This window comes from Arachis ipaensis, chromosome B09, assembly GCF_000816755.2.
Source record: "Arachis ipaensis cultivar K30076 chromosome B09, Araip1.1, whole genome shotgun sequence".
Classification (NCBI taxonomy): domain Eukaryota; kingdom Viridiplantae; phylum Streptophyta; class Magnoliopsida; order Fabales; family Fabaceae; genus Arachis; species Arachis ipaensis.
In genome coordinates, this window is record NC_029793.2 from 44,961,778 (window position 1) to 44,986,399 (window position 24,622).

A 24,622-nucleotide genomic window follows, 5' to 3' on the forward strand; every position below is an offset into this window, starting at 1 on the left:
CCATAAATGTGCATAAGGGAGGCCAACGTTAGGGTCAAAGTTAGACCCCTAACGTTGGCACCAACGTCCAAACCAGAAAAATGTGCCAACTGATATGAAAAGTTGGAGCCAAAGTTAGACCCCTAACTTTGGCTCAAACTTTTGGTCCAACTTTTGCTAACCTCAAAACCGGTTCAATTGGTTCACTTCGGTTCTTCTCCAAACTCCAAGAGCAATCAACCAAGGCCTCTTTCAACCCAATTCTACCAAGAGCAAAGGCCCATGATCATCACTCAAAGGCACAAGAAATAGATAAAATAGGAATTTCATTTAATTGTAATTTGTTTTTAATTTCATTTTCATTTCCATTTTGTAAAGCCTATATAAGGCATCATTTTCATATTTGTAAGGAGGCTGGCTCCACGAGGGAGCATTAGGATTTGAGAGCTCTCTCTTAGTTTTCAATTTCATTTTTGAATCTTGGGTGGAGAATTGAAGAAATTCTGTTTCAATCTCACCTTGAAAATTTTCTTGTTTACTTTCTCTGCAAAATTGAATTTCCATTCCTGTTTACTACTTCACCTTTTCTTGGCTTCTGCAATTTACTTTTCTTTAATTTCTCTTGCAATTGTTCTAAGCTTTGATTTACTGCTTTCATTTAATTTCCCTGCACCCAATCCCCTTTACTTTTCATGCAATTTACTTTTCTTGCAATTTAAGTTTCAGCTATTTTACTTTCTTGTTCTTTAACTTACTTGCAATTTTACTTTTTGCATCTTTAAGTTTCAATGCAATTTACTTTCTGCACTTTACTTTTCCTTGTCATTTACATTCTGTTGACTTCAATTGTCACTCAAATCACTCAATGTTAGCTTGACTAAACTAATCACCCACTAAAGTTGCTTGATCCATCAATCCCTGTGGGATCGACCTCACTCCCGTGAGTTTTTATTACTTGATGCGACCCGGTGCACTTGCCGGTTAGATTTGTGTGTTTTGGGAGAAATTTATTTTTCACCAAAATACTCATCAAGGAGCGACGCACACGCGTGACTGACGCATTCGCGTGATTTGAAGATTTGCTCAACGACGCGTCCGCGTAACCGACGCATCCGCGTGACACGCAAAAAAGGACCATCAACGCGTGCGCGTGACCGACGTGTATGCGTGACATGCGCCACGTGCAAAAAACGCAGAAAAACGCTGGGGGCGATTTCTGGGCTGTTTTGACCCAGTTCTTAGCCCAGAAATCATAGATTAGAAGCTGCAGAAGGGACAAATCAAGTGGTCCCCCACCCATCAGCTAAAGACTTGTTAATTAATTCGAATTTAAATTCAAATCTTATTTTAGAAAAAGATATTATTTTAATTTTAATTTTAGAAATTTGATTTTTAAATTATTAGGATTAGTTATAAAAGGGATCCCAATAGGGTGGTTCCAGAAGAACATTCCACAACATTATTCCATACAAATTTACATTGCATATTGATGAGAGAACTTTTGCATGGTCTAGAAAATTGCGGATAAATCCTCGTTGCAAGTATAGTTTCTAAACCTTCAAAAGTCCTTTCATACAAACGTATTGGGTGTCACAAGTAACAAACCCCTTTTTAAAATTGATAACCGAGTATTCAAACCTCGGGTCGTCTTCTCAAGGAATTGCAGGGAGGTATGTTCTTATTATTGGTTATGGAGATTGTAAATTTGGGGGTTTGAGAAATTTAGAGCTTGGGCAATGTGCACAGGTATATTTAAATGACAAGTAAAATAAATAAATAACTATAAAATAAGCTTTTGGCAAGGTATGAAGACTGGAGGTCCTATCCCAGTTATCCTTATCAATTGCCCTATGAATGGATGCATTCCCCCACTTTATAGCCTCTAATCTGTGTTTTCTGGGACGCAAACTGGGTCAGAAACAGTCCAGAATTCGCTGGTTTCGAATTTTGCCACGCTGGATTTCCGTCACTGCGACGCAGCCGCATGGATCACGCGGTCGCGTTGCCTAGCGTCAGGGAAACTATAGCATATTATATATCAGATCGAAGCTCCGGATGTTAGCTTTCCAACGCAACTGGAACCGCGTCGTTTGGACCTCTGTAGCAAAAGTTATAGCCGTTTGAGTGCAGAGAGGTCAGGCTGGACAGCTTAGCAATTTCTCCAACTTCTTGTATTCCTTCCACTTTTGCATGCTTTCTTCCCATCCTCCAAGCCATTCCTGCCTTATAATATCTGAAAACACTTAACACACATATCAAGGCATCTAATGGTAATAAGAGAGGATTAATAATAAGCAAATATAAGATCAAAGAAGCATGTTTTCAATCAAAGCACATAATTAGGAAGGCAAATGTAAAACCATGCAAATAATATGAATAAGTGGGTAAAGAGTTGATGAAATCCACTCAATTGAGCACAAGATAAACCATAAAATAGTGGTTTATCACATATTCCATGAGCAACTAATCCTCCATTGTTTAGGTTAGGAGCTCTGTCTATTGTAAGGATTGATAATATTATTTTTCTATTTTAATTCATGTTTTGATTTATATTTCAGGAATTGGCAGTTGATGAATTTTAGTGGAGACTAGGAAGGTCTAAGGAATTAGGGTCTAGTCACCAATAGTTTGCCATGAATTAAATCTTACATGATTAAAAATTAGTTAATAAGAAAAGTCAATCCAGAAAATAGATAACTCTGAAGCCTTAACTGCTTTCTCAATATTTTATTCCTCACCTATTCACCTGCCTGTCTTCAAACTCTTCTTTATTGTTTAATGCTTTTGAACTCTCAATTACTCTTTTCTGTTTGTCTAACTAAGCCTATCAAATACTATTGTTACTTAATCCATCAATCCTCGTAAGGTATTACTTGGTACGACCCGGTGCACTTGCTGGTAAGTTAGTGGGTTACAAATACCGCACCAGTAATACTGGAAAACAAAGTGCTTAGGGCCACGGCCAAGACTCATAAAGTAACTGTATTCAAGAATCAACAATACTGAACTAGGAGAATCAATAACACTATCTAAATTCTGAGTTCCTATAGATGCCAATCATTCTAAACTTCAAAGGATAAAGTGAGATGCCAAAACTGTTCAGAGGCAAAAAGCTACTAGTCCCGCTCATCTAATTGGAGCTAAGTTTCATTGATATTTTGGAATTTATAGTATATTCTCTTCTTTTTATCCTATTTAATTTTCAGTTGCTTGGGGACAAGCAACAATTTAAGTTTGGTGTTGTGATGAGCGGATAATTTATACGCTTTTTGGCATTATTTTTAGGTAGTTTTTAGTATATTTTAGTTAATTTTTATTATGTTTTTATTAGGTTTTATTCAAAAATCACATTCCTGGACTTTACTATGAGTTTGTGTGTTTTTCTGTGATTTCAGGTATTTTCTGGCTGAAATTGAGGGACCTGAGCAAAAATCTGATTCAGAGGCTGAAAAAGGACTGCAGATGCTGTTGGATTCTGACCTCCCTGCACTCGAAGTGGATTTTCTGGAGCTACAGAAGCTCAATTGGAACGCTTTCAATTGCGTTGGAAAGTAGACATCCTGGGTTTTTCAGCAATATATAATGGTTCATACTTTGCCCAAGATTTGATGGCCCAAACCGGCATTCCAAGTCAGCATCAAAATTCTGGCGTCAAAACGCCAGAACTGGCATAAAAGCTGGAGTTAAACGGCCAAACTGGCACCAAAGCTGGCATTTAACTCCAAGAAAAGTCTCTACATGTGAAAGCTTTAATGCTCAGCCCAAGCACACACCAAGTGGGCCCAGAAGTGGATTTCTACATCATTTACTCATTTCTGTAAACCCTAGGCTACTAGTTCTCTATAAATAGGACCTTTTGCTATTGTATTTTCATCTTTAGTTCATCTTATCATGGATCAATCTTGGCTATTCTGGTTCCCTCTCTGGGGCCGAAACCAATGACCACCATTATCACTTATGTATTTTCAACAGTGGAGTTTCTACACACCATAGATTAAGGTGTGGAGCTCTACTGTTCTTCATGAATTAATGCAAAGTACTATTGTTTTTCTATTCCATTCAAGCTTATTCTTATTCCAAGATATTCACTCGCACTTCAACCTGATGAATATGATGATCCGTGACACTCATCATCATTCTCACCTATGAACGCGTGCCTGACAACCACTTCTGTTCTATCTGCAATAACTTGAGTGTGTATCTCTTAGCCTCCATTCCGAAAGATCGGAGTCTTCGTGGTATAAGCTAGAATTATTGGCGGTCATTCCTGAGATCCGAAATGTCTAAACCTTGTCTGTGGTATTCCGAGTAGGATCTGGGAAGGGATGACTGTGACGAGCTTCAAACTCGCGAGTGTTGGGCGTAGTGACAAATGCAAAAGGATCAATGGATCCTACTCCAATATGATCGAGAACCAACAGCTGATTAGCCGTGCGGTGACAGCGCATTTGGACAATTTTCACTGAGAGGACGAGAGGTAGCCATTGACAACGGTGATACCCAACATACAGCTTGGCATAGAAAGGAGTATGAATGATTGGATGAAGACAATAAGATAGCAGAAGTTCAGGAGGAACAAAGCATCTCCATACGCTTATCTGAAATTCTCACCAATGAATTACATAAGTATCTCTATCCTATTTTATGTTTTATTCATCTTTTAATTATCAAAATCCTATAACCATTTGAATCTGCCTGACTGAGATTTGCAAGATGACCATAGCTTGCTTCAAGCCGACAATCTCTGCGGGATCGACCCTTACTCACGTAAGGTTTATTACTTGGACGACCCAGTGCACTTTCTAGTTAGTTGTGCGGAGTTGTGTGAAAAATAATTGAGATTATGATCGTGCATACCAAGTTGTTGGCGTAGTTGAGATCACAATTTTGTGCACCAATAAACTCGATTTGAAAGCTTTTACAAGTTAACTTTAAAGAAGCATTTCAAGAACTATCCGTTTCTCAAAAGCGAAGAAATAACCCAGCCAAACAAGCATTCATATTCATCCAAGACAACCAACAATTACATAAGACATATACAATCACTCAAAGATACATCTTCTCACATCAATATCCATATATAATAATTCCAATTCAAAAAATATGGTTTTCTGAAAAGGCCCCTACCTCAATACGGAAAACCACAGCCCAAACGCCTCACAGAGTTCTTTTTCCCTCAACCCGAATTGACAGCAACCAAAACCTCGGCTCCACCTGCTCTCTCAAAAGCAGAAACAACTTCAAATGCCACAAGTAAAGTTAGATTCTAACTTCTAGAACCATTAACATCGCAAATACTTTATTATACGGAATAGAACACTAACGCAGGGCTTTCGAAATAAAAATTACTTACTGAATAACAAAGCGAAGCAGCCACAACTCAAAATCGACCAGGCAGCATCTCCGTCAATAATTTTCAAGTGACGGCGGCAGCTCGAATCTCTGATAATAGCAGCTGTACAACCATACAGTGTCAATAATCTTCCCGGAATTTTGAAAGAAAAGAAACCATACTTAAAACCCTTACCGGCAGTATTTTCGGGCGACGGTAGCAGGGTTCTGGACAGCAGAAGTGATGTGGAGCTCCGCTGACTTGGACCCCCACGAAGGTGCTGATGGAGCAGAATGCAGCGGCGATGACACAGCTGACGGCGATGGCTTCACGGACGGCAACACGTCTGCGCGGCGCGACTCCCGCTCGCAGCGGCTTGTGGACAGACCAGTGACTATGCAGGTGATGTGGTGGTGGCGACGGGCTGGAGCGCGAACGGCAGCGGCTATGGCTCGCAACTCCCTCTCTCCCAGCGTCGCTCACTCTCGGTGGACCAGAGAAGCTGAAACAGAGCTCCATCGTGATTCTCATTCAGAGCTGGCAAGGACGATGACGTGGTGACCTCGATAGCGACTGTGTGCAGCTAGTGGCTCCATGGGTGACGGCGACACGGTGAGTTTCCCTTCTTTTCTCCTCTGCCGCGTGGCTTCTTCCCCCTTGCTCAGTTTTGGCCTTCCTCGTGATGGCTGCGAGTGGTGAGCAGCTCAGCGGTGACGGCGAGGCCCACCGGCGCAAGCTCGTGTCTCTCTTCCTCTCCTTCTCCTCAGTTCTCCCTACTTCCCTTTGTTTCCCCCCTTTCTTTCTTTCTTTTACTTTTCTCATATGTTTGTTGAAGGGGAAAGAGGGGTTGCGGCTGAGTGTGGTGAGGGGGGGCTAGGGTTAGGATTTCATTTTTAGAAAATTAGGGTTAGGGTTAGTTTAGTAATTTTAATAAAATTAGGGTAATAGAGTAATTGAAAACCAAATTTTAACCCAAAAATAATATCTATAAAAATACTATTTAATTATTAATTTACAAATTTATTTTCAAATAGATACTCTAACTCAATAATTAGAGATAATTAAATTAATTTTCTTTAAATCGTAAAATAAAATTCAAAATCTAATCATTCAAATTAAAGCGGATAAAACTCATTATTTTTCAATCACTAAAGTTGTAAATCAATAATAAGAAAATACTCAATTAATACATAAATTTCTGGAAATTATATTCTCGAGTAAAAAAATAAATCATTAAATGACAAATTCGGGGTCTTACATAAATGACATAGGAAAAAGGGAAGTATGGAACGTGACCACTTTAGTGACGACGGTTGATGCTTCCTCTTTGGAATCCAATTAAGAGCTTGATGTCTTCTATGTCACGCCCCTGCCTCTGTTGTTCTTCCGTCATGGCTCTTTGATCTTCTCTTATTTCATAGAGGATGGTGGAATGCTCTTGATTTCCCATCCTCAACTGATCCATGTTGGAGCTTAGTTCTCCTAGAGAAGTGTGTAATTGGTCCCAATAGCCTTGGGGAGAAAAATGCATCCCTTGAAGCATCTCAGGGATTTCTTGTTGAGGCAGCTCCACACGCTCTTGTTGAGGTGCATGCGTAGGCTCTCTTGTTTGCTCCATCCTTCATTTAGTGATGGGCTTGTCCTCCTCAATTGGGATGTCTCCTTCTATGACAATTCCAGCTGAATTGCATAAGTGACATACAAGGTGGGGAAAAGCCAACCTTGCTAAGGTGGAAGGCTTTTCAGCTTTCTTGTACAATTTTTGAAGTATTACCTCATGTACCTCCACCTCATTTCCAATCATGATGCAATGAATCATGATGGCTTTATCAATGGTCACTTCTGACCGATTCCTAGTAGCGATGATAGAATGTTGGATAAATTCCAACCATCCTCTAGCTACGGGCTTGAGGTCAAGCCTTCTTAGTTGGACAGGCTTGCCTTGAGTATCCCTCTTCCACTGAGCTCCTTCCACACAAATGTCTGAAAGGACTTGGTCCAGCCTTTGGTCAAAATTGACTCCCCTAGTGTAAGGATGTGGATCTCCTTACATCATTGGGAAATGGAGCGCCGACCTTACACTCTCTGGGCTAAAATCCAAGGGTCGCCCTCGGACCATAGCTCTCCAATTTTTGGGATGTGCGTTCACAATAGTGTCATAGTTTTTAGTGACCCATGCATTGACATAGAACTCTTGTACCATCAAGATTCTAACTTCTGGAATAGGATTGGTTAGGACTTTCCAACCTCTCCTACGGATTTCTCATCGGATCTCCGGGTACTCATTCTTTTTTAGCCTAAAGGGGATTTCAGGAATCACCCTCTTTTTTGCCACTACTTCATAGAAGTGGTCTTGATGAGCTTTGATGATGAATCTCTCCATCTCGCAAGGTTCGGAGGTGGAAGCAACTTCTTTCCCTTTCCTCTTTCTAGAGGATTCTCCAACTTTGGGTGCCATAAGTGTGAATGGAAAGTAAAAAGCAAGGCTTTTCACTACAAGAGAACTAGAAAATAGCGGCGGTTCCTGGAGTGATTTGCGGCGATTTTAAACCGCCACGAAATGGGATTCCAGCGGTTCGTTAAGCGTCGCCTATTAGGGGGTGGTTATATGATTTTGCGGCGGTTCTCAGGAACCGCTGGCACAACCACCGCAAAATCCAAGATTAGCGTTGCAATATTTAGCGGGGGTTTAAAACCGCCGCGATTTGGAAATCTGTAGTCGACACGAAATGTTCGGCGGTTTCAAACCGCCGCCGTTTAATGGCCACAGTTTAAAGACTAATGAATTTACCGGCGGTTTGAAAACGTCGCGGTTTAACGGCCAATGTTTTTTGAAATGTAACTGGCGCTATCTCCTAACCTGAATTTTCAAATTCCTAATGGCTAGTTCGCAACCGCCACTATTTTTCAGTTAAATGGCCGCAAAAATACTGTTTTGTACACTGGCAATCACGCTTTTTTTATTTCAATGTACATTTTTTTCGTTTTTTTTTAATTGTTCTTAATATTAGTAAGTTAAATTATTTAAAATCCCGAAAAATAAATTGCAGGGTAAACGACAATAGCAAAACCATTAACTTAATTAATATAATTATCCGAATATCAACAAAGTGTACTCCTTACTAAGAGTTGCATAATCAACAAAATAAAAGTGTATATCTGAAAGAAGAAAAGGTTCCACAATCCTAAGAACTACTTTCTAATCTGTCCCTCCAACGCACTCATCCATGTGGCGACGTCTGATGGCAGCTCCCTACCTTGCCCTTGAAGTAGACATATCAAAGCACTCTCCATTGCCTGCATCCTGACCTTCCCAGCTGCTACTTCATCCTCCACTGCCTGTCTTCTGGTCTTTTCGGCTGCTACTTCATCCTCCACTGCCTTCCTTTTCAATTTATCATATTGTTTGGATGGTTCATTACTTTGTTCTTCATTTAACCATTTTTGGTTACTTTAAGCTCAAGAAAATGCATAAAACAACTAAAACTAACAGAAAAATGCTAGTGAAACTAGCCTATGATGCCTTGGCATCAATGATAGAGTGTTAGATAAATTTCAACCATCCTCTAGTTACGGGCTTGAGTTTAAGCCTTCTCAGTTGGATAGGCTTGCCTTGAGTATCCCTCTTCCACTAAGCTCCTTCCACACAAATGTCTGAAAGGACTTGGTCTAGCCTTTGGTCAAAATTGACTCTCCTAGTGTAAGGATGTGGGTCTCCTTACATCATTGGAAAATGGAGCACCAACCTTACACTTTCTGGGCTGAAATCCAAGGGTCGCCCTCGGACTATGGTGCTCTAATTTTTGGGATGTGGGTTCACACTAGTGTCATGATTTTTAGTGACCCATGCATTAGCATAGAACTCTTGCACCATCAAGATTCCAACTTTCAGAATTGGATTGGTTAAGACTTTCCAACCTCTCCTCCGAATTTCTCTTCGGATCTCTGGGTACTCATTCTTTTTTAGCCTAAAGGGGACTTCAGAAATCCCCCTCTTCTTTGCCACTACTTCATAGGAGTGGTCTTGATAAGCTTTGGTGATGAATCTTTCCATCTCCTAAGATTCGGAGGTGGAAGCAACTTCTTTCCCTTTCCTCTTTCTAGAGGATTCTCCAACTTTGGGTGCCATAAGTGTGAATGGAAAGTAAAAAGCAAGGCTTTTCACTACAAGAGAACTAGAAAATAGCGGCGGTTCCTGGAGTGATTTGCGGCGATTTTAAACCGCCACGAAATGGGATTCCAGCGGTTCGTTAAGCGTCGCCTATTAGGGGGTGGTTATATGATTTTGCGGCGGTTCTCAGGAACCGCTGGCACAACCGCCGCAAAACCCAGAATTAGTGTCGCAATGTTTAGCGGCGGTTTTAAACCGCCGCGATCTGAAAATCTGTGATCCACACGAAATGTTCGGTGGTTTGAAATCGCCGCTGTTTAATGGCCACGGTTTAAAGACTAATGCATTTACCGGCGGTTTGAAAACGTCGCGGTTTAACGGCCAATATTTTTTGAAATGTAACTGGCGGCGGTTTAAAACCGCCGCTATCTCCTAACCCGAATTTTCAAATTCCTAACGGCTAGTTCGCAACCGCCACTATTTTTCAGTTATATGGCCGCAAAAATACTGTTTTGTACACTGGCAATCACGCTTTTTTTTATTTCAATGTACATTTTTTTCGTTTTTTTTTAATTGTTCTTAATATTAGTAAGTTAAATTATTTAAAATCCCGAAAAATAAATTGCAGGGTAAACGACAATAGCAAAACCATTAACTTAATTAATATAATTATCCGAATATCAACAAAGTGTACTCCTTACTAAGAGTTGCATAATCAACAAAATAAAAGTGTATATCTGAAAGAAGAAAAGGTTCCACAATCCTAAGAACTACTTTCTAATCTGTCCCTCCAACGCACTCATCCATGTGGCGACGTCTGATGGCAGCTCCCTACCTTGCCCTTGAAGTAGACATATCAAAGCACTCTCCATTGCCTGCATCCTGACCTTTCCAGCTGCTACTTCATCCTCCACTGACTGTCTTTTGGTCTTCTCGGTTGCTACTTCATCCTCCACTGCCTTCCTTTTCAATTTCTCTACTACCAACTCTGCTTGCAGTTCAAGCAGCACCCTTTGAGTCTCCTTCCTTTCAAAACTATTGCTCGACTGATGGGAATTCATACCAAAGACTTGACTAGAAGTCGGTCCCAACCCCATGCCACGCACCCTACCCGGGCGCTCTTTTCCGAGAGCTTGAGCAAGCGAATCATTCTGGCATAACAGTCTAGAAGATTCATCGCCTTGCTCAATAGCCTCAATTCTTTCCTACACACATAGATAAGCAATTAAGAGCATTTATTAGCTAGTCGCTAACCGCACATACTTCCAATAAAATTTAAAAAACTAAAAACACATTACTTACTCCAATAGCGCGAGCCGCATCATGGATATAGGAGCCATCATCTCTTTTGTGCGTTAAGAGATACAACTCTCCTCTACTAACTCTCCTCCCTTGTCGTTCCGACTGTACCAATAATGACGACAAAGTGAATAAGGTAGAGGAACAGATAATTCTAAAACATTCTCAAAATTAGATTACCTCTTCTTCTCCGTGCCTTGCCAAGCTTTTCGATCCGCCGATGTGGGTGTAAAGCTGCTTTGATCGATTCTCGACATTTTTCTTACACTTCTCCTGTCATGCCATCAAATTAAGAGTTACTAGACACTAGTTCTAACGAACTAAATGTAACATAAATGGACTTTGTCTGATATGAAACTAAAACTATATTACCTATGTCTCTTCGCTATTGCGATAATCGAGAAACTTTCTCCAATGTTCCGCAGTAATTCCATCTGGGCAGTTTTCAATATTTGCTGCAAGTGAAAGTTCTGTGTCATAGTAGCGATGGTATAATCTGCTTCTCGTTTCCTTCCAAGCCCTTCCCAGCATCTTGAATATTACAGACTTTATAATTCCTCTACTATCTTCTTCAAAATGGAACATTTCCTGAAACATTAGAATTTAGCTGTGAGTAGTGTTCAAAGTATGAGTTTGGAATGGTACGAAGAAATAAAAATAACATTTTACCTTTACTATTTCATTATAGACCTTGTCCCTGGTGCGAACCTTTCTCCAGTCCCTCTCGCAGATTGGGAATTTGGTGTAGTCAGATCCTAGCAGTCCCATAACGCCGCTCAGTAAACCTGCTTCATCCCTAACTGGTTGCAGTGCACTGTTAAACCTGAGTACAACCTTTCTTCCGTTAGGTGGCTTCATAGCTTCCTTCACACTCAGTTTGACTTGTTTGATTGTGCCATCGGATTCTGTAAAAAATATTAATTATTAGTTAGCTACCATTGGAGTCAAGCTGCGAATAAATCATAGAAAAATGGGGCAATAAAATGTAGAATTAAATAAGTTTTCTTATACCAATTGTTTTAACATCCCAAAATTCTGTGGTCTTGCGCTTCTGAGCATCCTGTGCAGCTAAAAGGTTATCAACATGTTGGTCAAAAGAATCTACCTCATCTGCCTCGGCGTCTGGCCCCGAGTTTTCAACATCATTCATGGAAGCCTATGGAGCAGGCAGTGGTTCGGTTCGGGGCGGACGAAAGGGGCGTAAAGACGAGGATGTGGGGGCACTACTGCCACTGGGCGGCGGAATTGGGCAGTCCGCTCTCTGCGAAGTTAAAGCCGCATGACCTCCCACTTGAGGCTGCTGACATGCTGTGTCTACACGGGCTTTCTTCGTGAAACGACCTACCCGAGGCATCTTTCCCAACCGCATTTGAATTATAATGAAGTAATAACAATTAATGTGTACATAATAATATAAATTAATATGCAAAAAGGACACCGGCATACCCCAGTTACATGAGTACATGAGTACATGAGTTGAGATAGCATGTTAACAAAGAAATCAAATATGTGGGGCATAAAAAAATTGATATATTCACAATTTATTCAATTATTTATGTTAAATATAATTAATCATGTATCATTTTTATTAACATGAATATAACAATTAATATGTACATCATAATATAAATTATCAGAGGTCCCAACTGCATTCGAAAAATACGAGAGTACATGAGTTTGTCAATTAAAAGAGTATATTAACAAGGAAATCAAATATGTTAGACATAAAACTAACATTGACGTACTTCCAATTTCTCTATAATGCCTAGAACCATAAGAATGTGGTGTACTATTGGAATAGAATTGCAAAAAAGTCTAACTATTAGATTAATACACATAAAATTCGGGTTCTTCCAAACATACTCAAAATAGTACAATAATAATACTCAATTTAAAATAAAAAATAGCACTTCAATGTGGAATTGCAGCAAATTCTTGAAGAAGCTTAATTAATTAATCATATTAAAAGAAAATAAATCTAACTAGACATTGCAACGTATGAATGTAAAAGGGACACTTATTCGCATGGTGCAGGGTGGCTCTTCATTAATGAGAGAAATTATGAAAAACTAATAACTGGGGGTGAGAGGGAATCAGAAAGGATATCATTAGCCAAGACGAGAGAGTAAGATTATGCTGTTTCTATAATTTTGTTTTTGGTGCCTAAACGTCTCTCATTACTTGACACTTATTAATTAATTAGTAATTAGTAATCCTAATATATAAGCAGAGTATTTGTTAATTAAATATATAATATAATGAATGTACGTCGTAGATAACTATTATTATTAGGATCAGCAATAGCATGCTTAAAATGAAGATAATGACAGATTAAAAAAAGAGAGAGATGAATTGAAGGTGAGTTAGAGCATGGAAGGATGCAGTTGGAGAATGAAATTAGTAGTAGGTTAGAGCATAATAATATCCAGGATTAATCGTGGTTACTTTCAGCGGGATGACTGGTTTGAGGGTAAGAGAGGAACCACCGGGGATCGGACAGTGAGGGAAGAGGCTCCAGGACGCTGGCACACCGCAGAGACGGACGTGGAGGAGAGGTACTGGACGAAGCAAGCAACAATAAGGATTATTGGTATTAGGAAAAAAATAAGGAATTAAGGGGCGGTGGCTTATCTAATTTAAAATTTAAGTTTGTGTTTTTCGGTTTTTTGTATCTTTTTTAAAAGTATTAGTAGGTATTGAAGGAAAAATTACAATTAAAAAATAAATACTTAACGATTATATTAGTTTGTTATCTATATATTTATAAACAAATATTTATGTTAATTTTATTCTCCAAGCTTGTTAGGTCTATTTATTTAATTTTATAATAGACGCTAATAGTTTTTGTTTACTCTCTTCAATTCATACATTAATATAAAATGTTGTTTTGTTTACTCTCTTCAATTCATACATTAATATTATCATTTGCATATCGCTACTAAGAAAATATTCAGTATATATGACTTATTTGTTTATATATCATACCGATAGATTAATTAATTCCATAAACTGGAATAATATATATGCTTTTTATAAATTTATATTTTATTCTTCATCGTTCCTATTATGAAATTAATTTTTTTAAAAAATTAAATTAATAAAAAAATAATCTATTGTGTTATATTTTTAACACTCATTTTCAAACAAATGCCTTTTTTAGATTTATTTAATTTTTCATAGTTTTTCTGTTTTTATTTGTTTTATGTTATTTTTTATTTTTAAAATTTATTAAAGATCGAATTCTAAATTTTTTAGATATAAAATTCTAATATCATATCATAATATTATTTCTTTCAAAATTTAAACTAATAAAAAAAACATAAATACTTAACGAACAAATTATTGTGTTCTGTATATATTAATTTTTAAGAAATATTAGAAACTATTTTGGTTACATATTTGAAGTAATCTATTGTGTTCTTCTTCTCTCTTTTTTTTACTTTTATATTTATTAATCATGAGTAGTGTAAACTTGAGCAGATGATGAATTAAGTGAATTGATAAGAAAGGCCTATTGGCTATTTCAAGAAGCTATTCAAATCGAGCTTTTTACTTTTGCTGATTATAATATTCTGACTAGTAAACTAAGAAATTGATAAATGTTCCACATATTGGAGTCAATGATTCTCCAGCTTTCAAGAAAATCATTGATGAATTATATGTGTCTTTGGAATCACCGTTCGTATATTTATAAAAAATGTTTACTATCAAATCATTAAACATTTTTAAATAACTCTGTGCTCATTTAATATTTTAATTTCCCCTGCTTCATATATTATTATTATTTCATTTATGTTTATTCAGTGAGATGAAGGAGAAAGGAGGCAGACATATACCGTTGATTATATTGATTCAATCAAAATGTTTATCAAAATTAAATAATATATTGTTAACAATATAACTATTCTGTTGTCTTTTTCTACAAGTTAAAAATTTTGGAAAAAATAATTTTATGACATGATATCAAAACTTCATATCTAAAAGGTCTAGAATTTGATCACTGGTAAATTTCAAAGTGAAAAACATAAATTAGATAAAAAATAAAATAAGATAAACAATAAAATAAAAAAATAAATTTATGCATGCAAAACTTAAATAAATCTAATGTTAGATATATAGTAATTTGAGATTAATCTATTCCAAATTCATTATCATTTCATCGAATTCAATGGGCAAATGAATAATCACAAATAGTCACTTTGTTCAGTTCAGTCCTAATATTTCATGAGATAAGGCAGACTAATAATAAAGAGAGCAGTCAGCAAATATCATTCTCCTCTCGAGTTTTATTGAGGTCAAAGGTTACGATGGAAGGTTGGTGTCCTTTAGAGACAATCTCATCAGAACTATCTGGCGCAACGTCATCTTCGAGCATTGAATCTTGAACCACCTCGCCAGTCTCTTCCGAAACTTCTAGAGTCTTTTCCGAAGACAAACCTGACGCATACACCATAAGCAAACAAGTTATTAGAAGTCACAAATTTTACAAAAAACAAAGCACAAAATAGCGCCATGTTATAAACTGCTGGTTTGGCTTACGTTCCCATAGTTTCGTAAGACGTCTTTCTATAAGAGTGAATTCCTCCCGAGACGCCGTTTCAAGTTCAACTTGCAGACTATTCTGATATCGTGCCTGCACAAGAACATGCCAAAATCAGCCAGACCAATCAGAAATATATATCAGTAATGGACATGCTTGACAAATTTGAATTGACATGGTGGTATAGATCAGAAATATAGGTCAAAAATATATACCAAGCTGTTCCTCCATTTCTTTCTTTCTTTCTTTAAATAATATCACTGAAAGTCATACTTAGGAGCGTCCAAGGAAAAGACATGGTATAATACTAGAGTGGTGATTTCTTAGTTGTCACATCAAACCAAATGATGAACTAATTAATTAGTCCTTTGAAACTAACTAACAATTTCTAAATTATAAGAGAGGCTCAATCTGTGACGTCAAATTATTTTAACTAAAAACACTAAACAAACAATTTTCTTAGCGTGAATAAAAAATCACAAAGTAATTGTACCTAACAAGTAACAAACATGTTTAGTAACTCAATCATGAAGTCGTCACAATCAAATGGAAAAATGATGGGAAGGAAGATGGTAAACACCTCCTCCTCAAAAGTAACGAACTGCCTCCTCCATTCTTTAATTGGAAGAAGAAACAACAAACAAAAATAGAAACCTGAATTCAAGGCACACCCATAATCACGTAGACAGCATGTTCAAAAGTTAGTATATTTATTTTCTTAGGAGGAAAATAAATATACTTATCAATATACAAAAATGCATAAAGAATTATTATTGTAATCTTACAAACTATAGGGTTTTAGGATTGAGTTAACTAGATGCACTCAATTAAGAGTTGTTGTTAATAATCAATAATATGATGATGTAACCAGCATCCCCAACAGAGCCACAAGTCTTCATCCCAATTTCATTCACGACCCCATTATTCTTCCTAACTCATCGGACAAAATTATTATAATCCCACTCACACTCTTTGCTTCTCTTCTCATTCAATTACTCCCTTATTATTATTTTTATTTATTTTTCTTAAATCATACAATCACGTGTTAAAAAGATTAAAAATGGTACCTGCACCTCCTCCAGTATTTGTTGCGAAAGGTGCAGGTTCGTGCTAGTCACGAACCCGAAGCCGAATTTCTTGCGGTACTCTGATAGGTATTGAAGCAATCCCTGCAATGTCCATTTTTTCAGATATGTTAGCCCCTTTCGAAGGTGCCTTTTAATTAAAGACAATAAACATCTAGATTTGCTATGGCGGGTTGAAATAAAGCCAAGTAGCCTTTAGGCGAGTAGACACATGGCAACTTACCATCCTAATATCCCCACGCGCAAAAGTAATAGCATCTGATAAGTGCCTGTGTGCTGAGAATGTGTCCAGCCATGACTGAATGGGCAATGTGTTGAACCACAGGTTTCTTGCGAATGACCTTGCGTGCTCTAGTGAAGAGAACGGGGAGGCCTCGATCATCGCATTGCAAAACAAGACGCTAGAGGCACAAAGAAAGAGGTCCCTCTCTTCCAATTTCCCTGGAAAAAAAGATCATGTCAGTCAATATATAGTGTCAATTACAATCTAGTAACATCTTACTTGGTTAAATAAATTGAGCAATACATATGTTTAAAAAATCATATTCTCCAGGTAAATTAATTATAAATAAATAGGAATATACATCAGGTGTATCCAAGTTCTGAGAACCTATTACATGCTAGATGCTAATTAATATTTATGCGATCTTATAACCCTCAACAGTGATATACACTATAAAAATAGCGCCCATGTCTAGAATTAGTCTCCGAAGACATCTATGTCTAGGCAGCCTCGTCGCAGTTATCGATGGCATCAGTGGTTGGTTCCTCCAAATCGTCGTCCCGTCTCAATGACAAACCTTCGACGTCAAACTCAGCCAACCCAGTTAGAATCGGTTGGGGAGAAAATTTGAAGTTACACTGTCCTATATCTTCACCCATTTCAAACATGTCCCTTGGGTTCACATGGATTACCACACTCCATTCTTTATTAGCGTCATCCTCGACATAGTACACTAAGCGAGCCTCGGATGCAAGAATATACGGTTCATCATCTTCTTGATCACCGGTATGAATTGGATGAGAGAAGTTAACCACTGTGTGTCCCAAAGAGTCCTTTTTTATACCTCTGCCGGATGTGGTGTTTGCCCAGATACATCTAAACAAGACGACTGTGAATTGACCACTGTAATTTAACTCAATGATGTCCACTAGTTTTTTGTAATACGAGACGCTACCAACGGCAATATTACTATCGCGCTTGCTTGCGTAACTCCTAGTGTCAGAAGTGACATACACCCCACTATTTTGAGTTTTCAACCCTTCCTCTCTCGATAGGGTTCTGAACTTAAATTTATTTACGTTGTAGGATGTATATCGGCTAACTTGAACATTGGGCCCACATGCAAGCCACTGCAATTCGTTTGAGTGCATGCTGCTTCCCAATGTAACCTGGAAGTGAACAAATTGACTATTCATTATCTTGGGATACGAATAATATGATACCATTTATTAATATGTATGTGTATAAATGAAAAAACGTTTCACCTTACGCTTGAACCAATCAGAAAATTTTCTGTGCACAACACTATCTATGTGAGACTCTGACCTTGTCCTACTTCGTAACTTTCTCTTTGTGATCGCCCTAAACTCACTACAAACGTCACAAAAAATGTCACTTCAGGTTCTCCAACCGTATAAAATCATACGAAGTAGACACTTTCAAATGCACTTACTCAAGATATTGTAAAATCATACGAAGTAGACACTTTCAAATACACTTTCATATGTATGTGTATTGGTCACTTACCAATACGTGACGGTGAGCTTGTAATTTTTCAGCTGGTGTGAGGGTGTAAAAAGAAGCAGCCCCGACCGCCTTTCCAACCTCTGGGAACATGGTTGCACTCTCATCAGGAATGACTTCACGCGGTCGATCATCAATACGGGATGGTCGATTTATCCTACTCTCGACATTATCTAAGTACTTTGAACAGAATACGAGAATCTCCTCGGATAAGTATCCCTCTGCAATTGAGCCCTCTGGTTGTGATTTGTTACGCACGTACTGCTTGAGACGGCATAGGTACCTTTGGGAATATAACACGTGTCATAAGCACTAATTAATGGCAAAAATTAATAATTTTGTTTGATAATTACCGTTCAATTGGGTACATCCACCGATAATGCACTGGGCCACCGAGACGCACCTCCTCGACCAGATGCACTCTCAAGTGAACCATCACTGTGAAGAAAGAAGGAGGGAAAATCGTCTCCATGCGACACAGAGTATGAACCACGTGACTCTGAAGGAGAGAAAGTTGTTGAGGGTCTATGGATTTGCTGCATAATCGACGAAAAAAGGATGACAAATCCGCCAGGACAGAAGACACCTGGAGAGGCAATGCATTCCTTAACGCGATTGGAAGTAGATATTCCATTAGAATGTGATAGTCGTGGCTTTTCAGCCCCGACAACTTGCACTGTCGTAAATCCACGCAGCGGGAAATGTTGCTAGCGTATCCATCTGGAAAGACAATGTTCTTGATAGTCCGTAGAAAGAGCTCCTTCTGTGGATTGGTCATAGTAAAGATGGCAGATGGGTACTTTCCATCTTTCCGTGGCCACAAATCATGCTTGATTCCCATCGACTAGAGGTCTCTTCGAGCTTTAATGTGGTCTTTAGACTTACCTTTCTCGTTCATTATGGTGAATACTATGTTGTCACAGACATTCTTCTCTATGTGCATGACATTAAGGTTGTGAGGCAATTCATTGTTCTCCCAATATGGCAGCTCAAAGAATATACTCCTCTTCTTCCAAGGAGTCTCGTCTTGCATGGGAGTTTGCTGTCCGCGTGTCCTTTTCCCCGTAACCGATTGCACCTTGCCAAATTGGACATGCACACCCTCTAACTGCCCGAGAATGTCTCTACCAGAGACTCTAATAGGCGGACCTCTATCCTCTAACTTTCCATCAAAGGAGTACCGGTCTTTTCTGTATTTGTGGTCATGATTCAGAAAGCGACGATAACCCATGAAACACCATTTCTGGCTGTGTGTAAGGCGTTTACTTTCAGCATCCAAATTGCACGCAGGACAAGCTCTCCCACCGTACGTGTTCCACCCAGATAATTTCCCCAAGCCTGGTAAATCACTGATTGTCCACATCAACGCAACTTGCATCTTGAAGGTGTTTTTCTCGACTGCATCATAAGTTTCAACACCCCTCCATAATTGCTTCAACTCGTTGATTAACGGCTCTAGGTACACGTCTATGTCATTTTCAGGCATTTTAGGACCAGCAATAATCATAGAGAGGATGAACGAAGTGGGTTTCATGCAAATCCTGGGCAGCATGTTATACGGGATAAGAACCACTGGCCAAATTGAGTACTTCGAGCTCATGTTCTCAAAAGGGTTAAAGCCATCACTGGCTAATGCTAGGCGAACACTACGCGGATCACGAGAGAAGTCGGGATATCGTGCGTCAAATGACTTCCATGCCTCGGCATACCTTGAATGCCTATACATACCATCAGAGTTAGGACCTCTCTTATGCCACAGCATGTCAACGGCTGTCTTACTAGACATATATAACCTCTGCAATCGTGGAATAAGGGGAAAGTAACGAAGAATCTTTGCCGCTTGTGGTTTGCCGTTCTTCTTGATAACCATCTTGATCCTCACCCTAGAGTTCTTCTTAGTTTTATGCTTTCATCTCGATGTCCCACACTGCTTGCATTTGGTCAGCTCTTGGTCGTTGCCCTGGTATAGCATGCAGTCATTTAGACATGCATCTATCTTCTTGTACTCGAGACCGAGTCTTCTTATGACTTTTTTGGCATCGTGCACAGTGGATGGAATCCGGGCATGCTCAAACGCGTCCGCGAGCAACTCCAATATCATTCTGAAGGCCTTATCCCTCACTCCGCACATGGACTTAATGTGATAGAGCCTCACCAAGAAAGATAACTTAGAGAACTTTGAACATCCTGGGTATAACTCCTGCTCCCCGTCTTCGAGTAGGCATTGAAAGTTGCGGGACTCTCGACTAGGTTCATTGTATAAGTTAGGCAACTCATCCATAGCACCGCCGCCCGGTTCATTCTCCAAGTCTTCTTTGGGACCGGGAAGTCCTGAGAAGTTGAATGCATCGTGGACGATATCAAGCATCGGGGCGTTGAAATGTTGTTCAGATTGATCTTCTTGTCCGTCGGAAGAGGGCTCGACCTCGCGTCTCTCACCGTGATGGATCCAAAATGTGTAAGTAGACGGGAAAGGGTTGATCACCAAGTGATCGAACGCATCCTCTCTATTTTGTAAGAGGTGGAAACCACACTTCGGAGATGGACAACGTATCATCCCATCAGATGATGCATTGGCAAATGCAAAATCTAGGAATCCGGTCAAACCGTCCCTATATTCTGCACTAACTCGTGACTTTGAAATCTAGCTCTTATCTATATCTAGTTTGATGAAAAAATTGGAACGACGACAAATCGTAAAATAAAGGCAGACCACGAGAAAAAAGTAAGTAATTAACACTTGATATAGAATGGGTGATTGACTGTTAAACCGAATAATAAAACACGCATTTAATAGCATATAGGATAATACACAGGCACGAGAAATGTAGAAGAAATTTGCTTACTCATTGAAAAATGCTGCACTTTCAAAAAAAATTACTGGAAGAAAGAAACTCTGGGTCCGATGGCAAATATTTGAAATGGAAAATAAAATTCCTTCCTTAAAAACAGAAAAAGAAAAAGAGGAATATTATATTAATCTGAGAAATAAAAATATATACGTATATATAACTTGTAATAAATTAATCTTTGACCTACTGGAGGAGATTATAAAAAAAAGGGCTAGTTATTTTTCGTACCCACTATATATCTATGTGTCAATAAGCTAACATGGCAGGAAAACTTTTTTTTTAACGTGTAATTTCATCAATCAAGCACCAAAGTACACACCAAAATGCATAGTTTTAGTATCAAATATACTGCTACACTACTATTGTATATATCTACTAGTATACTTGCATTTTTAACCTATTTCTGACACAAATGGATAATGATATTTGGACAAGCTTTTAGGTTTTTCAACTAAACATACCTACTTCCCATGATATTATACTGATGGAGTCTACTTGGCAACATTTGAATAATAATGCAGAAATGAAAATTACAATTTTTCCCTAACTGATGACACTTATTATGTTAGCTTAGACTATTAATTGTTTAACAGTTCACCCACAGATATACATTATATATTTTTCACTACAAGTTATAAAAGAATGAGAAATTATTATACTATTAAAATATAATATATGAGTTGGCGAAGTCACTAATATAAAAATGGAAAGGGGTAAATCAAAATGGTAAAAGTGATGACATGGAGGATAGTTTTATGCTTGAAAACACTCAAAATGAAAGTATCAAACTGCTCCATTAATTGTATCACATAAGAACACTATATATAGAATAAAAGAAATGAAGACTTATTTTGAGTATGGAATACATAGGATTGACTCATTATTTTGTGCATCTTGTGAGGTTGTAATTATTTTCACCTAAATTCTAATTAGCAGAGGTTGAGGTAAAGATGTCCTGTCTTTGTATAAAGCCACTAACAGGAGCATGGACTGTTTGGAAATGGTTAGAAAGTCAAAAGAATTGTTAGTATGCTCCTCTAAAATAATGATCAGACAACTATCTTAATAGTTTAATGACAAATGGAAAACAAAGGAATGAAAAAGGTCAAAGTATGATCCAGAGTTTACAACACTGACAACGACATATGGATATTAGCATTCAAGGGTGATAACTAATAACTGACCTACTTGTCTGCTCTTTTAGTTCTAAGTTCTTCCACAACCTCTAAAGCACGAATGTTGAGATCTGTCTTGCCTTCACAATCTGCATCCAAAAAAAGACCTCAGTTTTCCTCATGGAATACACGTATCAAATAATAACATCTTATATAACCATGCTCATCAAAAGGGGGGAATATAAAAATATCAAGCGTACACAGCTGTCACAAAAAGAAACGAAACAACTCACTCAGATTAAAAACTGAATAGTATTCAAAAACTGAATTCTACTTGATTTTGGCATTCAATTAACAAAAGAAACAACTCACTCAGATTGCTAGCAGCAAAAAAATATAAAATACATTTCACGTTCAAATCTGATGCAAAATAAAAAAATAAAAGGTGCATTTTTTTTTGGGTGGTAGCTAGCACATTGATAAAAAATAATTAAATCAAGGATCAAAGGGTTTACTTTAAGTCTTCTTTAATCACGCGAAACCAGAGATCAAAAGTAAATTTTTAGTTTGCAATGTCATGCCTACATTTACAAGAGCATTTTAATTTGGAAAACACAATTGGTGATTGAGCAAGCAAGAATTCAATTTTTCTTCTTCTTAATAGACTATTTCTGAATCAAGCTCTTCTAAAAAAAGAAGGTTGATAAAATAAAAAAATAATACAACATGATCCTCCAATTCAACTAAAAACAAAATATATCAAATAAAAATATAAAGATGAATACTTAATACATTCTCCAAAAGACTTTGTGCAAGGCAAATTGGTTCTACTCTATTGATAATACCTGTCACAGCTGCAGGTACAGGAATACACCCCAAGTAAATTATTCCAGAGCTCCGATATACCCGCTCGTCAGAGAACCTGATTCAATGCAAACAAATTAAGTTTAGAGAAAGTCAGAATTTAACTCCGAGAATTAGAGGAAACATTGAACAATGGTAACCAAGATATTTATAGGCTGATGAATGTGATGCCAAGGCATCTTAGGCTAGTTTCACTAGCATTTTTCTGTTAGTTTTAGTTGTTTTATGCATTTTCTTGAGCTTAAAGTAACCAAGAATGGTTAAATGAATAACAAAGCAATGAACCATCCAAACAGTATGATTTTGATGCAAATTCCATGAGTTTTTAGTTATATTACTTGATTTCTCCTCCAGGGTTGCTTTCTCCATTTCCACGTTTAAGCTCCAGTTTAACCTTAAACTGGAGCTTAAACGTGTTCGACACCTCCAGGGCTACCTTTCTCCCCTTCCACGTTTAAGCTCCAGTTTAACCTTAAACTGGAACTTAAACGTGTTCGACACCTCCAGGGCTACCTTTCTCTATTCCCACGTTTAAGCTCCAGTTTAACCTTAAACTGGAGCTTAGACGTGTTCGACCTCCAGGGCTGCCTTTCCTATCTCCACGTCTAAGCTTCAGTTTAACCTTAAACTGAAGCTTAAACGTGTTCGACTACTTTACCCTCCAGGGCTGCCTTCTTCCATTTCCACATTTAAGCTTCAGTTTAACCTTAAACTGAAGCTTAAACGTGTTCGACTACTTTACCCTCCAGGGCTGCCTTCTTCCATTTCCACATTTAAGCTTCAGTTTAACCTTAAACTGAAGCTTAAACGTGCTTCCACAAAAGGCATCACTGGAAGTGTCTGGCGTTTAAGCTGCAGTTTAAGCTTAAACTGCAACTTAAACGCCACTATCGGAAAAGGTTTCTGGGCCAAAAATATTGCAGTTTAAGTTAGCTTTTGAGCACAAACATTAACTTAAACTTACTCTGGTATGAAACCCAATTGAATATCATGGTTTATGGGATTGGGCCTGAAGGATTGATGAGTCTGGAATTTTAATTTGTTGAGTCATATGTCATTACTTGATTATCACTAAGTTGGCTCAATGAATGTTACAGAATGTGGATCAGCAGCCTCATCAAGATTATGGATCATAAACCCAAAGCAGAAGGAAAGCAGGGAGAGGCCTCAAAGCCCAAGAAACACAACAGAAGCTCAATATAGAAAGTGTATAAATAGGATAGAATTTAAGTTAGGAAGGATTTTTACCTTTTCATTTTGCTATTTTTCATAACTTTGTAATTGAATTCAAAGCTATGACTCACTAAACCCCCTTTCATTGGGTTAGGGAGCTCTATTGTAATTCAATGAATCAATAATAGTTTATCTTCTTCTTCAATCTTTTCTCTTGAATTTTGTTAGAAAGCTTCTCGATCTAATTCCATTGGGTAGTTGTCTTGGGAAAGAAATTACCCATAATTGGAATCCTTCGGAACCTTGGGAAAGGAATGGAGGATTCATGCTAGAGAACCTTGCTTTGTTAATTCAGTACAAGTTACTTGTTGAATTTTAATTTCTGCACTCTGTTACATGCTTTCTTTCTTTATGCCTTTAAATTCAACCAACTAACTCACTGACTCACTAACTATTTGAATTAATTCCTCAACTGCTCTAACCATACTCTTCCATTAACCAAGAGTATTTCACTTGTTTGGTGCC

General features: G+C 38.0%; 3 protein-coding genes across 5 annotated transcripts; all 3 read right to left on the minus strand.

Annotated features, from left to right (window-relative positions):
* On the minus strand, positions 10,193–11,054 carry LOC107617234. The gene is made up of 4 exons (XM_021111868.1): positions 11,043–11,054; positions 10,902–10,994; positions 10,725–10,826; positions 10,193–10,627 (listed from the first exon to the last, which is right to left on the minus strand). The coding sequence occupies exons 1-4, from the start codon at positions 11,052–11,054 to the stop codon at positions 10,193–10,195; spliced, it is 642 nt and encodes a 213-aa protein (XP_020967527.1).
* On the minus strand, positions 11,094–12,089 carry LOC110266835. Its single transcript, XM_021111869.1, has 3 exons — positions 11,733–12,089; positions 11,391–11,626; positions 11,094–11,309 (listed from the first exon to the last, which is right to left on the minus strand). The coding sequence occupies exons 1-3, from the start codon at positions 11,869–11,871 to the stop codon at positions 11,094–11,096; spliced, it is 591 nt and encodes a 196-aa protein (XP_020967528.1). The 5' UTR covers positions 11,872–12,089.
* LOC107615493 (uric acid degradation bifunctional protein TTL-like) lies at positions 14,963–22,992 on the minus strand. 3 transcript variants are annotated; one of them, XM_021111786.1, is made up of 7 exons: positions 22,906–22,992; positions 22,134–22,209; positions 20,940–21,034; positions 16,570–16,787; positions 16,329–16,430; positions 15,261–15,354; positions 14,963–15,158 (listed from the first exon to the last, which is right to left on the minus strand). In XM_021111786.1, the coding sequence occupies exons 3-7, from the start codon at positions 20,941–20,943 to the stop codon at positions 14,980–14,982; spliced, it is 597 nt and encodes a 198-aa protein (XP_020967445.1). In that variant the 5' UTR covers positions 20,944–21,034; positions 22,134–22,209; positions 22,906–22,992; the 3' UTR covers positions 14,963–14,979. The 3 variants fall into 3 exon arrangements, with proteins under 3 accessions (XP_020967445.1, XP_016173038.1, XP_020967446.1); XM_016317552.2 differs by having other exon boundaries at positions 22,130–22,209; XM_021111787.1 differs by lacking the exon at positions 20,940–21,034 and having other exon boundaries at positions 14,965–15,158; positions 22,130–22,209.